Raw genomic sequence first — 15641 nt, 5'->3', positions numbered from 1 at the left:
AAGATAACCATGTGAGAGCAAGGCCCTTTATTCCAACATTTGAAAGAATTTGTAGGAGTAAGGTGTGGTCGACAGTATCAAATGCCGATGACAGGTCAAGAAGGAGGAGTATGGAAAATTGACCTTTGGATTTGGCTGTAAGAAGGTCATTGGCCACTTTGGGTAAGGGCTGTTTCCGTGGAGTGGTTAGAGCGAAAGCCAGACTGGAACTGATCAAGTAGGGAGTTAGTTAAATAATGGCTTAATTCTGCATGTATATGGCGTTCAAGTAGTTTGGATGCAAATGGAGAAGTGACACTGGGCAGTAGTTGGCATGTGTGGTAGGATCTAAAGAAGGTTTTTTTAAGTAGTGGTGTCACAACAGCTTTTTTGAGTGGGGACGGAAAGATGCCAGTAGAGAGGGACATGTTAAATAGCGTTGTTAGTGCAGGCAAGAGAGATGAGGATAGCTGCGGAATGGAATAGGAGGGAATAGGATCCAAAGAACAGGTGGTTAGATTAGCTTTGGCAATTAGAGGAGAGAGAGAGTTTGAGAGTGGAGAGAAGGCAGGTAGAGAGCAGTCAATGGGGGGTGTGGGGGTGGGATTTGAGGGCTGCGTGGAGAAATAACTTGATTTTTGTCAATTTTATCAGTGAAGTATGTTGCAAATTCTTCAGCTGATAAGCAAGATGGAGGAGGGGGATGGAGAACGGAGTTGAAGGTGCTGAACAAGCGTTTTGGATTGTGTAAATGGGCGGATATTAGGGAAGAAAAATAGGACTTTTTTGCCACAGAGACTGCATTTCTGAAGTTGTTCAAGGCAATTTTATATGAGATGAAGTCCTCACTTGTGTTACTTTTCCGCCAGCGCCGTTCAGCTGCTCTAGAACATCTTTTTAACTGTTTAGTGGTTTTGGTCATCCAGAGTTAGCGACAGACACAGCGAGTGCGGGCATTGACGAGGGGGGCAAAGTCATCTATGACTATTGTAATGGAGCTGTTGTAGTGTATAGCAGCCGAGTCTGGGTCAGTGAAGGATTGTGTGAGGAGAGGTGCCAGGGCATCAGAGACAGTTTGAATGTCTAGATTGCGATAGTTTCTGCGAATATGTGAGCGTGCTTGTTCCAGGGTGGTAGGAAAAGAGGGAGAGAGAGAAGCTAAGTAGGTTATGGTCAGAGAGTGATAGTGGATCATTAGTAAAGTCAGTGACAGAACATAGACAAGTGAATACGAGGTCAAGCTTATGGCCATCAGTGTGGGTTGAGGTAGAGGACCACTGAGACAAGCCATAGGAGGAAGTGAGTGATAGAAGTTTTTTGGAGACTGTGTTATCGGCGTCAATAGGAATGTTAAAATCACCCATGATGATGGTAGGGATGTCAGAGGATAGGAACTGGAGAAGCTGGGCAGAGAAATTATCTAAGAAAACAGAAGCAGGGCCTGGAGGGCGGTAAATGCAATTTGGGGGTTCGAGGGAGAGTATAGTGGGACTGCATGGACTTCAAAGGACGGCAGGTGGAGAGAGGGAATAGGAGTGAGAGGCTTGAAGGAGCATTTATCTGAGAGGAGAAAGCCCACACCACCACATTTATTCCCACTTCTAGGAGTGTGGCTAAAGTGGAAACCTCCATAGGAGAGGGCAGCAGGTGAGACTGTCAGAAAGGGTCAGCCACATCAATGATACAATCTTAATTGTAAAATCTTACCAAATTTACGTAGTAGTTGGGAAAACCAAGTGAATATACTTTGATACTTTAGGTAGTCCCTCCTATTATATAAAAGTGGTAAATCGTGTTGCTGGGGTATTATTATTAAAGAGTAACTGTCAGGCTGCAAAAGCCAATTTAAACCTCTATTCTCCTGTGTTAAACAACTTAGAAGGAAGCCAAAAAGGTAATACTGAAGTTAAAAAAAAAAAAAAAAAAAAAAATAATCTCTCTTACTCTGATCCTTGCTGAACAGCAAGGCTGGTTATTCCCAAGCCCCTAAGGAGGCCGCATAACATACTGCAAAGCATTCTGGGGCTGCTTCTTCTCCCCACTCTGCACTACCTTGGGTCCTCCCCCTTCATTTCCCTATCACGCCCTAAGGCTGCTTTCACAGTGGGAAGTTGCTCATGTTACAGCAGCTTGTAACCGCACAGCACTGAAAAAAAAAAAATTACAGGGCACATGTTCCGTTAGAGTATACTGCATGAGTCGCTATTGTTCCTAGCCACATGGCTAATTAATATTCACTGCACAGTAGTGTTGTCTATTAGGATCTTTGAATCATCAGGAAGCAGGGCGGATATTACATCACAATTGGCTTCATAGGAGACAGACAAACATGGAACCTGCCATGAGCTCTCAGGAGCATCATTCTCTGCAAAAACTATATAAAAATTCTGTGAAATCCAAAACGTGGACAGGGAAATGCATATGTAATGTAAGTACAGCCAATATTTAGCTACTGCTATATGTGGTTTTTTTCTCTGAGACCCTATACCCAACAGCTCCTATTTAAATTTAAGGGGGAGGTCCGGGTCCAAATAAATAGCGTAATGTCCTATACCGTGAAACCTTCATACCGTGGTTTTTTTTTTTTTTTTTGTTTTTTTTTTTAGACAGTTATGCTGTGAGTTTATACCATTACAACCCTAGCCTCACCGTCATCTCTCCTCCCACCTCCACAGACAAGTCTATAGGTTAGCAACGCATTTTATATGGCTTTCAGTCTTGAACAGTGCCCAAGGGAGCGGGTCCCAATCACTGGGCGCTATGTAATTTTGCATAAGTGGGCACCTTAAAAAGGTAGACATTAGGCCTGAACGATAAATCGTTGTTTGATCGAAATCGCGATCACGGAAATGATGATTCCGTGATCGCCATAGCCACAATTTTTACCCCCCTCTGCAAGCCAGTCCAGCAGTCCCCTCTGCCGCTCTGTGCAGCAGTAGTTTGCGGTGGCTCAGCGCCATTACCCACACTTGTTCTCTGGGTTGGAGCTGGCTCACTTTCTTCCCCAACTTCCTCCTACTGTACAGTCAATCAGCGGAGCGGGCGGCAGACTTCACACATTCCCCGCCCACTCTCACACTCCTGTGGCATACTCCTCCCAACATCTTTTAACATTAGCTGGGCGGGCAGCAGACTCCGCCCACACGGCTGTCAATCACAGAGTGTTGCGAATGGCACGCTCCACCCACGCCACAGGCTCTCACACTCGTGAGGCATACTCCTCCTCGCAACATCTCCCAACATTAGCTGGGTGGGCGGCAGACTCCGCCCACACAGCTGTCAATCACGGAGTTAGGAATAGCAGACCCCGCCCACCTCACAGGCTCTCGCACTGTCCAAGCAGCTCAATATTTCCAGCACCTTCACATCATAAGCCGGGCAAGTGGCAGGCTGGCTTGATTTGAAAAAAATCATCAAATCAAAATCTCAATTTCTGACAAATCGTGCGATTCAATCTTTTTCTATAATCGTTCAGGCCTAGTAGACATGATGGTACTGGTAAGAGCAAATCACAAAAGGACATAAAAAAAAAAAAAAAAGCGAATGTAAGGGGTTAAAGAGTACCCAAGGCAGTTTCTAAATCTTAAAAAAAGGGGGCACAGATGCATGTTCCCATCTGCAGGACATGCCTCTGTGTGCCCTGCTCATCGCTCTCCTGGTTTTGGGAACAAACCACAGAACTGGTTAGAAAGCGGACATGTTACACTACTGGTCATATCCAAGCCTGGTCTAATGCTGGCATACACGGCGTCGAGGGGAGGATTATCAATCGAGCCTGATAGCTCGATTGACAATATCCGACGTGTTCTATCACCACGGGGACCGATTCCGCGCTCGATCCCCGCAGGTGGACAATAGCGGCGAATGAAGCGGGTGATAAGAAGCCCCGGTAGGGATGAGCGGGAATCGATCCAGCGCGGACGACTGGGGACGCGGCAGGGGTCGATCCGTGTATGCCCAGCATAAAGCCTTGTGTGTACACACACACACACACACACACACACACACACACACACACACACACACACTAGATCAGCGCTGGTCATATCCAAGCCTGGTCTAAAGCCTTGTGTGTGTGTGTATATATATATACACACACACACACACACGATCAAAGCAGAGCAGACTGCATAGCCCGGACCACATGCTACGGGGCTGATTACCTTAAATTCCTCCCCTCCTACCTCCCTGCAGAGTCATGAGCAGAATAAACTGAAGGTTAACACTCACCTACTCGCTGCTTCCTGTGTCGGTCTCCATGGCGACACATTACACGCCGTCAGGATGTGCCAGTGTGTAATACACTGGCATGTCCTGATGGAGTGTCATGCAATGCCTTGCTGCCATGGAGACGTTACATCACACAGGCTCTCTGACATGGAAGTGAAGACTAGGGCTGTGGAGTCGGAGTTGGAGAAATTTTAGGTACCTGGAGTCAGAGTTGAAATCAGAGGTTTCATAAACTGAAGAGTGAGTTGGATGATTTTTGTACCAAATCCAGAGCTCTGGTAAGTTTTAGACTAAGGAGCCAAGTCGGAGCTATTTTGGGTACCTGGAGTCGGTGCTTTCATTAAATGAAGAGTCAGTGTCTGAGTTGGAGTCAGAGGATTTTTGTACCAACTCCACAGCCCTGGTGAAGAAGACTGATCAACCACCAGAGAGAGGCAGAGAATGGGACAGACCACAAAGCTGAAATCTATTAAAAATCTGTATGTAGTGTGTGGAGAGATTCAATCAAGCAGATCCCTCTCTGATCAGATAATGATCGGAGAGGGATCTACCTACTGGCTAGATACACCAGTGTATGGCCACCTTAACTGCATTTGCAAATAAAGGAAGGATACCTTATAAATAGTTACACACATACATTTAAACACTAACTATTAACAATACGGTCTACTTTTTCAAAAGGAAGGTCCCAGACTTGAAGTAATAACATGGTGACTATCAGTAAACATTTGTACTATTTGCAAAGGCAAAACACAATCTACAATTTGTAGCATGTATCAGCAACAAGGAAGCATTTATCTTTTCCCATAAAACCCAGTATACATGCACAAAGGCAGATAGGATGGATAGGATGAGATGTTCTGTGAATAATGCATCACCTGATAAAAAAAAAAAAAAAAAAACACCTTTCAGCACATATTCGAGAAAAAAAAAATCATTCACAGTAAGTTCTTGATTAACGTCATTTCAATATTACTTTTAATTATATTATCTTTTTGCCATTTGGAAGCTTAAACATGTAACAGATTAGGTTAAAAAAAAGAGGAAAACAGGTGAAAAAGCTTTGTGAATCATGCGCATTGTGGGAAAACAATTTTTACTGTAGTTCTACCCCCAGCATGTCCTAAATCCAGCCCGGGGCCAAATGCAGCACACCAATAGCCTTTTCTGATGGCTCCAAAAGCTCTTTACAGTCAATTCCATGCAGCCCGCAGTCTGGAGCTGCAGTACCGCATGCAGGGTTGCCTTCTCTTTTGTTCGCCTGTAGGTTACCAGCCACTGATTAACAGTGACCATTATGCCAGCAGCAGTAAGTGCCCATTCACACCGGAGTGTTTTACTGGCGATTTCAGCTTGTCTGTAAATCGCTAGAGCTTGAAAAAGCAGTTATAATGCAAACCAATGGTAGTGTTCACACTGTAGTGATCACCAGTGATTAGCCATTTGCTGAAATCACAAACTTGGTGCATGCAGCATTGTTTGGAGAGATTCCATTTCAGTGTTAAAGTATCACAAAAGCAGCTCCCACTGCACACAGTATAGGAGTCATTTCCCTTGGAAATCTTTTATTTTGACAAAATGTCAGAGGCATAGTGTTCCAAACGGCAAACAGCAAAAATAGTGTTTAATTTCACCAGTGCTGCCTCCTAGCACTCAAGAACGGCCATATGGCCTTTGGTCTAAACCGTTTGGACAACCCTCTTATGCTTGATAAATTCTACCATACCAATGCAGCTTACACTACTAGGTGTATACCAGTACAGATTTTGCTCATGGAAGGAATAAGGACATCAACCCTTAGGGCCTGTTCAGACTATCTGCGTATGAAGAATGCGTTTAAAATCAAAGAAACGCAAGTTGAAAACGCATGCGTTTTTCTTGCGTTCTAATGCGTATTCTATTGCGTTTTGCACACACACGTGACCCAGGGGAAAAAAAAGAATTATGGGAACCGCAGAGGAAGACGGACGCTAAAACGCAATAGTACGCATTTTTGATACGCGTCCATAGACTTTCATTGCATCCGTTTCTATGCGTGACGCACAGAACTGCGTGCAGCAATGCGGATGAGAAACGTATGCGTCTCATACGCATACATGTGAACTAGCCCATCCAAAACCCTTACGAGCCGTTTCTATGCGTATTTGCTACCCGTACGCGTTCCCTGAAAACGCCTAGGAACGCGCATAGTATGAACGGGCCCTTAGGGCCGGTTCACACAAGCATCTAGAGCATTAATGGCAGCGGCTGTCAAACGCTTTCCTGCTACCGAGTATAAAAGCACTTGGGAACCTTTGCTGGCGGTTTAGTCACATCTTGAGCCCATGGAAGACATGGAACTGAGTGTAACAGATCCACCAGGACAGATGACCGAATCTGTGGTATTTAAAAAACGGTTGTAGCTATTCCCATCAGTGTAAACGACCCATTCCATTCATATGAATAGAAGTGGCTGTTGATCCCTTTAAAGGGGAACTGAAGAGAGAGGTATATGGAGGCGGTCATGTTTATTTCCTTTTAATCAATACCAGTTGCCTGGCAGCCCTGCTGGTCTATTTCTCTGCAGTAGTATCTGATTAAAACCAGAAACAAGCATGCAGCTAGTCTTGTCAGATCAGACTTATAAGTCTGAACCACTGAAACACCTGATCTGCTGCATGCTTGTTCAGGGGCTATGGCTAATAGTATTAGAGGCAGAGGATCAGCAGGGCTGCCAGGCAACTGGTATTGTCTAAAAGGAAATAAACATGACAGCCTCCATATACCTCTCTCTTCAGTTCCCCTTTAAACATCGCTTTCGCCGCCAGAAACACTGTGGTAAACAAGCTGAAGTCCATGTGAACAGTCCCTAAAGGTCTGTTAAATGCTTTAAAATTACTGTCTAGCAATAAAGCTAGTTGTCTATATTCCCAGATTACCTTTATTAAAAAAAAAAAAATATAAGCAGACCGCATAACAGCAGTTACACCACAATAATAATTAGGGTCAGATAAAGACATGCAAATACATTCATGAATTCAGAATTATACAGATGCATGCAGCTTGAAATTATACCAATCAAATAAAGAGGTGTGGGATTCAATGGTTTTATTTTCAAGCTGCAAAAATGTGCACAAAAATGTGTACAATTATGCACATCTCATTTACCACCCCTAGCGATGGATAAAGTAGGTCAGGAGCAAAGGACAGTACACACTCATAACCTCAGCTGTTGAAAATGATTGATTGTGATACTTTCAGGCACCATTATGCCAGATTCCTAAGGCCTGGACATCATAGAAAAATGTGACAGTGCATGTTTATAAACTGCCGTAGACAGCAGAAGCTCACAATCTCCATAAAGTACAATATGCTGCTGGGCAGAAAGCCAAGAGGTGTGTTACTATTGGAAAGAGACCATAAAATGACGACTAACGACAATTTCAGGTGACCTAAGCTGCAAGACCTACTTCATACAGACTGCTGGGTACTGGTATAGTCACCTCTTCATAACTGCATCAGATCAGCTGCCAACAACAGAGGATGAATGCAACCACATATGACTGTGCAAATCTGATGACAGGCTGTTAAGCAGGCTTTTGTCAAGACACTGACTAGACTTCTGTGGGGGTTGGGTGACGAAAGACTTTTCCCCGTCACATAAATGCCCACTGACAGCATCACTATCACGTTTCTTTGCGTTTGTACAAAGTTTGGTTACCAACTGTACAACATTCCAATGCAGCTCTATCACAGCAGTTCAGCAACACTTCTGTGTGACAGACTATGCATCAAGAGAGCTGCAACTGGTCTGTGCAACCGCTGATCAAGCTGCTTTCTTAACCACGTCCATAAGAATGCATTTAATTGGCAATAGACATTATTGTACAGCTGTCACCTGCTGCAGAATCACAAAAGCAGACTTACTGGAAAAACGCTCTGTGTGAACCTGCCCTAACAGTACACTCACTTTCTTGGCATGTGGCTGACTAGAGCAAAGTAAAGCACTTAGCAGGACCACAATCCAGAAATATGTGGGAACTGACAGTTCATATGTGCAGGATGCTACTTTCTGACAGGTGCACAGAGCAGCTGAACCCTTCATACTTGTCTCAGTGTCTGCAGTGTAATGTCTGCTGCACATAAAAGCGAGAAGGAAGCAAGGAGCCAAGCAACAGCAACTTACAGGGTCACAGGAAGTACAGTGGAGCCTTGGTTTGCAAGCATATTTCACTCCAGGAAACATGCTTGTAATCCAAAGCACTCTTATATCAAAGTGAATTTCCACATAAGAATTAACGAAAACCCAGTTGATTTGTTCCACAAACCAAAAACAGTTATAGTAAAATAGTATAAAATAAAAATGCAAACAAGAAGTTCACTATAACTAACAGAATCATTGCCATCTTTTGGCTCGCCCTAATCTTTTTTATTTTTATTTTTTTACTTGTGTGGCTTGAAGGACAGTTACTTTTGAGTATTTCATGGAAATGTGACTTTTCAGTCTCTACACTCAGATTAAAGGGAACCAGAGACGAATGACCAGCTAAAATAGGAAAAGGATTTATACATACCTGGGGCTTCTTCCAGCCCCATAAGCCTGGATCGCTCCCACGCCGCCATCCTCCACTTCCTGTATCGGCGGTACCAGGTCCCGTCACTTCCGGCAGACACAGCCAATTGTCCGCATGCACAGGGGCTCCATACCCTTACGCATGCGGCTGCGCAGTATGCAGCTGCACGCGTAAGTATATGGAGGGAGCCCCTGTGATGCGGACAATTGGCAGTGTCCGCCGGCCGACTCGCGGTAATGATGGGACCCTGTGCCGGCGGATCCTGGCAGGGGAGGTCGGCGGCGTGGGAGCGATCCGTGCGTATGGGGCTGGAGGAAGCCCCAGGTATGTATAAAACCTTTCCTTCATTTCATATCTGGTTCTCTTTAAGTACTATTAAGTACAATCCTGCAGTACCAAAGGGAGAAGAACTATCGGCTCAGTTGTGATACATGTATACTTTTTTTGCTTTCATATAAAGATGTTGCTTGTATATCGAGTCAAAATTTCACAAACATTTTTGTTTATATCGCAAAGTGCTCTTAAACCTAGTTACTCAATTCAAGGTTTTACTGTATTACAAAATACACAGTGCTACATCCTAGGCCTGAACGATAAATCGTTTTTGAATCGAAATCGCGATCACGGAAATGACGATTCCGTGATCGCCATAGCGGCAATTTTTATCCCCCTCTCCTGTCAGCATTCCCCGCTAACGCTCGGTGCAGCAGCGGTTTGGGGCGGCTCAGAGCCAGTACTTTCAGTCGCCGTGACGGAAGCAGCTCAGTCTCTCCTACAACTTCCGCCTACTAGTGTGCAGCCAATCAGCAGAACGGATGGCAAACTCCGCCCACGGGCTCTCACACTAGCGGCGGCTGTCTCCTCTTAGTACCTTATCACCACTGGTCCCCAGCCCCCGGCCCACTATTGGGCCACAGGACAAGTTGCACCAGGCCACAGCTACATCCCCTGCCTCTTCACTGCAGTGTGCAGCCGCGGCTATAATGTAATTTAAACTTCGGCCGGAAAGCCTCCAGTCCCGCCCCCTCCATCACAGCTCCTGCATCAGCTGCGTCATGTGCACGTCCCGCCCCATCCTCTCTTTTCAGCTTGTCAATCATGGACAGAACACCCCCTCCATTGCTGCTCATTCCATCGGCTGTAGCTTGCCAATTATGCACGGCCCGCCCCCTCCATCTTCATCAGCTTGTCGCTAGTGTGCACGGCCATGTATGTGGCCATGCAATTTGGAATTGTACAGTCCTGCCCCCTCCCTCAAAATAGCCAATCACGGGCAGCGGGACTTTTTAGGAACCATGGGGGGGAATGTAATCACAAGATGTCCACAGATTACAGCAAGCAGGTAAACCTTTCTCATTACTTTGTGCAATATTTTGTTAGTTTATTCCTCCTGATTGTACTTGCAACCATTGCTGAGGGAGGTTTAAGGTGGCCATACATCTGCAGATTAAGCAGCCAATCGACCATCTAATTCGATAATATTGAATTGGATGACAATCGGCGCTGGCAAAGACATGCTTGATCAACAATGCAACTCGCCCTCCCTTTTCCTAGTGATTTACATTGTGAATTTAGTGCTGAATCTTGATTTAAAGAAAATCGTGAATCGAACCGAAATCGCAATTTCTGACAGAAATCGTGCGATTCAATCTTTTCCTAAAATCATTCAGGCCTACTACATCCACAACAAAATGCACATCTACTGAACTGTACAGCAAATGAGCACCATTCTTGTGAGCTCCAGATATATCACTAAATAATTCAGTTCACAAATATGGGATGTCAAGTCTGTGGGCAATTTGTAATTGCATTTTGTAGTGTTATTGATCATCCATGCAAGTAGTCAGATGATCAGTAAACTGGTAGCAGGTATGTAAAGTAGCATGTACTTGGCAAAGCATCTTAAACAAACTACAGAGATATTGGACACACACTGTTCTAATCAGGGTTCTGTGGCAGTGTCCACTGGGAGAAGTGCCATGCTATAGCATGAATAGCATGCATGCTCTAAGAAAGAAAAAAATCATGCAGGTTGGGTTTGTGTGCAGTGGAAAACCAATTGACAACCCGGCAAAGTGGAGAGATGTGTGAGCAGGTCGATGCTTTCTCAAGGCATGTGGTCCTTTCTGCATGTGCCTGACTCTCATGCTTATCCTGTGTCTAATACCTTCAGCCACAGCCCCTGTACAAGCAGGCAGATCAGGTGCTCTGACTGAAATCAGACTGGATTAGCTGCATGCTTGTTTCAGGTCTGTGATTCAGCCACAAGAGCCAGGATGCCAGACAACTGGTATTGTGTAAAAGGAAACATCCATATCCCTCTCAGTTTAGGTTCCCTTTAAGGGCTCTGCCTCTGAAACCGAAGACCAGGGTTTGAATTTCGGCTCTTCCTGAACCCCTACCCCCCCCCCCCCCCCCACACACACACACACACACACACACACACACTTTTATGATTAATTTATATACTTTTAACCTTTCAACCAACTACATACTTCACTACCAGTGGCTCCCTGTCTTTTTTCCTTTCACTGTAATGAGTCCTGTTATACATCTGTAAGTTGATTTGGTGTTCCACACTGATCACCAAAATTGAAGCAATTGACGGCTTGAAAGGTTGGCTGCAGATCAACAAATGTGTACCAGGCCTTATTCCAATTAAATGCATCAGTATTTAGCAGAATCACAATGCAACTAAAAATCACCTCTGTACACACTACAACTGCTCCAACAGAGGCAAATAGAGAGAAGTAAAGGTCATATGGGGTAATGAAAGGACTGAAGCAACCTCAATATAAAAATATTCACTCATACCACAGTACACCAGCTGTTCCTAAATATTATAACCCAACAACAAAGGCAATACTCAAAACTGAACAAGGAGTCCCTGCCCAGTTATTAGGACCTGCACCGCAAAAGCTGTGAAGCGTGGCAACTAGTAGTCCTACAGTGATATCCAAAGAAAAAAACTTAAACGCTGACAATATTCATCCATTTAGGAGGAGGAAAAAACTGGAGGGCCTCCTGAAAGGACAGTATTTAAATTGCATTTGCCGACTTATTTTCAGCTACAATAGATGCAATGATCAGCATTAGGATAACCTCAAAATAACCTGCTGAATCCCTCAGATACACTATTCTGTGCAACACCAGATCAATGAATGACAGTAAATTTAACTGAAATAATTCTTACACCATGCAGGGGGGAAATCTAAGAGCTCTCCTAGCAAGGAGGGGAAAAAAAAAATCGAAACAGTCACTGAAAACTGAAACATAAAACACCATCATGCATAAACAATGTACAGAGTGTCTGCATCTGAGGCTCATTTTCAATGACTACTCAGTTTCCATGGAAACAATTTTCTCAACTGCCATTTCCTTGTCCATGGTGTGCTTTCTGCAACAGAACATGCCTAGATGTTTTCCCCCTTTGTCGTGTAGTATGTATTACAAACAAGGCATATACTATGACACTGGCAAATTTGAAACTACTATGCATAGCCAAGAAAACACTGGTAAACAAGTAAAGCATGCCCTTATAAAATCACATTCTATTTTCTGACACACTAACTCCACATATATACGGTTACCCAGTCAAAATTCAATCAGGTTCAAAATGTCTGATGGGTGGAAGCCCACTTAGAGAGTGAAATTGCCCTAAACCTGCACAATCAAAGGCTATGGTTATAGTTATTGAGAAGGGAGCAAACATATGATGTTCCCTATAATGTAGCTGCACATTTAGAGCAAAGCCACCCCACCAAGTGTACATGAGCTCTAAAATTAACAGAATTTCTACGTTAAAGTGAAATGTACAGAATCATTCTTTGGTAAGTGAATTCTCTGACAAACTAACAAAGGTTCTAGGATTAAAAAAAAAAAAAAAAAAGTGGGCAGCCTTCACCTTTACAAGAATATTCAATATTTGTATATTACTTCAGCAGCTTGCATTCCTCAACTACTGATCATTCTGACATGCAGTGTTCACTGAACACAACCAATCATGCATTTCCTACTGCACAAAAAAGTAAAAGATGTACTTTAACAAGATTTCACACATTTAGGACATAAGCAAGCAGCCCACATATTTAGATTAGGACTGGGTAAAATTCCATCAGCCAGTAAACTAGAGCTAACAAAAAAAAAACAAACAAACAAAAAAAAAAAGCTGGCTATTATTTTGAACATTTTATACTGAAAGAACAATCCCCGACACCCAAATTAAACTGTCTGGTTTTGACTGTTAAAATCAATTCATCTGTTCTCAACTTGCATTCTCTCTAGCAGAGATAAACAGCTTGCTACTGTGGATATACATGTACATGAAAGGTATTAGAGTAAGGCTTTACCGATCTTAAATATGTAGGACTCCTACAGACTATTTCTAACTTCACTCATGCTAAAAAGAAGTGCACTGCCTGTTTTGCACTTTTGCATCATATTAACCAATTACAGTGTTCTTAGAATTTTTTTCCAGCCGGGTAGCATGAAAAAGTAGCCTGATGAAGGGCCGACAACGCTGCTTACAGCATAAGAGTAGGATAAGGAGGCAGATGACAGCCAGGTGCTCTTTAAAATTAGCTGAGTGGAGCACCTGGCTAAAAAAAAAAAAAAAAAAAAAAAAAAAAAAAAAAAAAAAAAAAAAAAGAGCATGGGGAGAACATGGAATTCACCTTTAGGGCCCGTTCTCACCTGAGCGGGAATCGCGCGATTCCCGTCCAGGGCAAACCGCTAGCGGTTTTGTCAACACCGCTACACATTGTAGCCATCTCTAGTGTTCCCACTGCCGCGGTTAGCGATAACCGCAACCGCGCTGCATGCAGCGGTTTGACGGCGACGAGCGTTCCGCAATTAGCGATCGTGATTAGCGTGCAGAGCACGCTAATCGAGATTGCTCCAAAACCGCCGCAGTGTCCAGTGATTTTTCCGCGCTAATCGTGGGAAAATCACTCCCGCAAAACGCCGGCGTTCTGCGATTACAAGTGTGAACGGGCCCTAAAAGACAACAGACGTGGAGATGGGCAGCGCTCAACCACAGTGGGCTGTAGATCAGTGAGGAAGCCTCAGTAGGAGCCTGAGGCTTCCCTCTTAGGGCTCATTCACACTAGAAGCGCTTTTCTGAGCGTTTTGCTATTAGCATTTTTTAAAATCTCTCCCATTTACTTTCTTTAAAATTGCAGAAAAATCGTGACATTTTCGTGTATGCGGTCGGTGATTTTTGCCGCGATTTAAATGAAAGTGAATGGGAGCGATTTTAAAAACCGCTAATCAATCGCAAACGTTCAGAAAAGCACTTCTAGTGTGAATGGGCCCTCAGGGTATTTATGAGATTTTTTAAACTGAGCCTCGGCTCAGGATTACTTTAACTGCCTAACTACTGCTCCACGCAGATTGGAGTGAGCAGCGCGGCACCCCCAGGACCACTCCACGCCTATTGGCGTGAATGGCTGCAGGCAGGGATTGCAGTAGATTAGATAAGTTTAACACCGCGGTCCCCAAGTGGTTAAAGGACCACTATTACGAAAACTGTATAGTTTGTCAATCTGTAAAATATATAATACATTTGTACACATACATTTCTCAAAGTACTTTTCTCCAGTGTTGCTGTCACAATAAGTTGTAAAAAATGACAGATCTGACAGGTTTTGAACTAGTTCATGTCCTCATAGGAGAAGCTCAATCTCCTTTACAAAAGCACTCCCTGGAAAAGACCTATACAAAAGTCAGCTACCTTCCGAACAGGTTTGTACCCCATTTTAGCAGTTGGATCAAGCACCTCAGTAACCTTAAATTAAGGAAACCGTGAGACTCCATGAGAGGATGTACTTGACTAAAACAAGTCACATTTTTACAACCTACTGTGATGGCGACAAATTTATAAAAAAAAAAGTTTTTTTTCTGTAACAAAATGCGTTTTGCATAGATATTTTACATTTTCCAATTTTCTGTGATAGTGGTCCTTTAACACATGAAATCCTGCAATTCAAAAGGCTTTCTTTGTGGAAATACACATCTATAGTATTAGATAGGAGCCTTTTCTAACATTCAGTCATACATCATAAATCCATGCCAGGACTGGACTATCCAAATAGTAATTGCAGACGATGAAATTTGAAAACCCGGTCAGACAGAGTGAACAAGCAGTGTTGATGTTTTACTGATTTATGGGAAAACACATAAACCGTATGAAAGTAAGAAGTGAAATGAGAGTATGGTTACCTTCATGTGGTGAGGTTTTCAATCTACTACATATACCATAAACATCTCCATAGCATTCCTGAATCTTATTTAATGCATCTGTGGATCGTAATTCCATAAGGGCCCGGAGTTCTTCCACAGTGATCCCAAAATCTCCCCCATGGTTTGCTTCGTTTATAGAGTTCTTAACACCACTGTACGCAACCGAATTGTTCGCCATGTTTGCCACAATCCCTTTGGGCAGGCAGATGGGCAGAGAAGGTCAGGCAATCCAGCGGGGAAGGGTTCTTCTTCACAAGTAACGAAACAATCCTAGTGGATGACTATATTAAAAGCATGTTTATGAATATTCAAAAAGCTTGAAGGGGAATCCCACAGATATGTCTTGAATACTGATCCATCGTAAACGGCGGCATTATTTCAGGAAACTGCATCCAGAATACTCTGAAGATGAAGAAAAAAAAAAAAATTATTTTTACAGTCAACAAATACTTAGAAGAAACAAGTTATGCAAACATGGTACGTATTAAAAGAACATACAAAAATGCATGCAATTTTGACAACATTCCTACACATTTCATTACTTTCCATCGACTCTCCCCCTTCCAATATGGAAAATGTATATGCACTGAGATCATCCTAAATGGCAGATCAGAATGCATTACAAGGAAATACAAAAAC

The 15641-nt window shown here is 43.4% G+C and overlaps 1 protein-coding gene across 6 annotated transcripts in view; it reads right to left on the bottom strand.

Moving 5' to 3' along the window:
* ATP2B1 (ATPase plasma membrane Ca2+ transporting 1) overlaps positions 1–15641 on the bottom strand; it is a 266462-nt gene that overhangs the window by 165194 nt on the left and 85627 nt on the right. For all 6 annotated transcript variants that reach the window (XM_068276821.1, XM_068276825.1, XM_068276820.1 and 3 more), the window contains one exon: positions 14982–15404. In XM_068276821.1, the coding sequence (XP_068132922.1) occupies positions 14982–15180 (199 nt within the window). In that variant the 5' untranslated portion in view covers positions 15181–15404. The remainder of the gene's footprint in view (positions 1–14981; positions 15405–15641) is intronic.

Source organism: Hyperolius riggenbachi, chromosome 3, assembly GCF_040937935.1.
Source record: "Hyperolius riggenbachi isolate aHypRig1 chromosome 3, aHypRig1.pri, whole genome shotgun sequence".
Classification (NCBI taxonomy): Eukaryota; Metazoa; Chordata; class Amphibia; order Anura; family Hyperoliidae; genus Hyperolius; species Hyperolius riggenbachi.
Note: the sequence above shows the minus strand (reverse complement) of the source record. Positions and strands in the feature narration are given on the sequence as shown.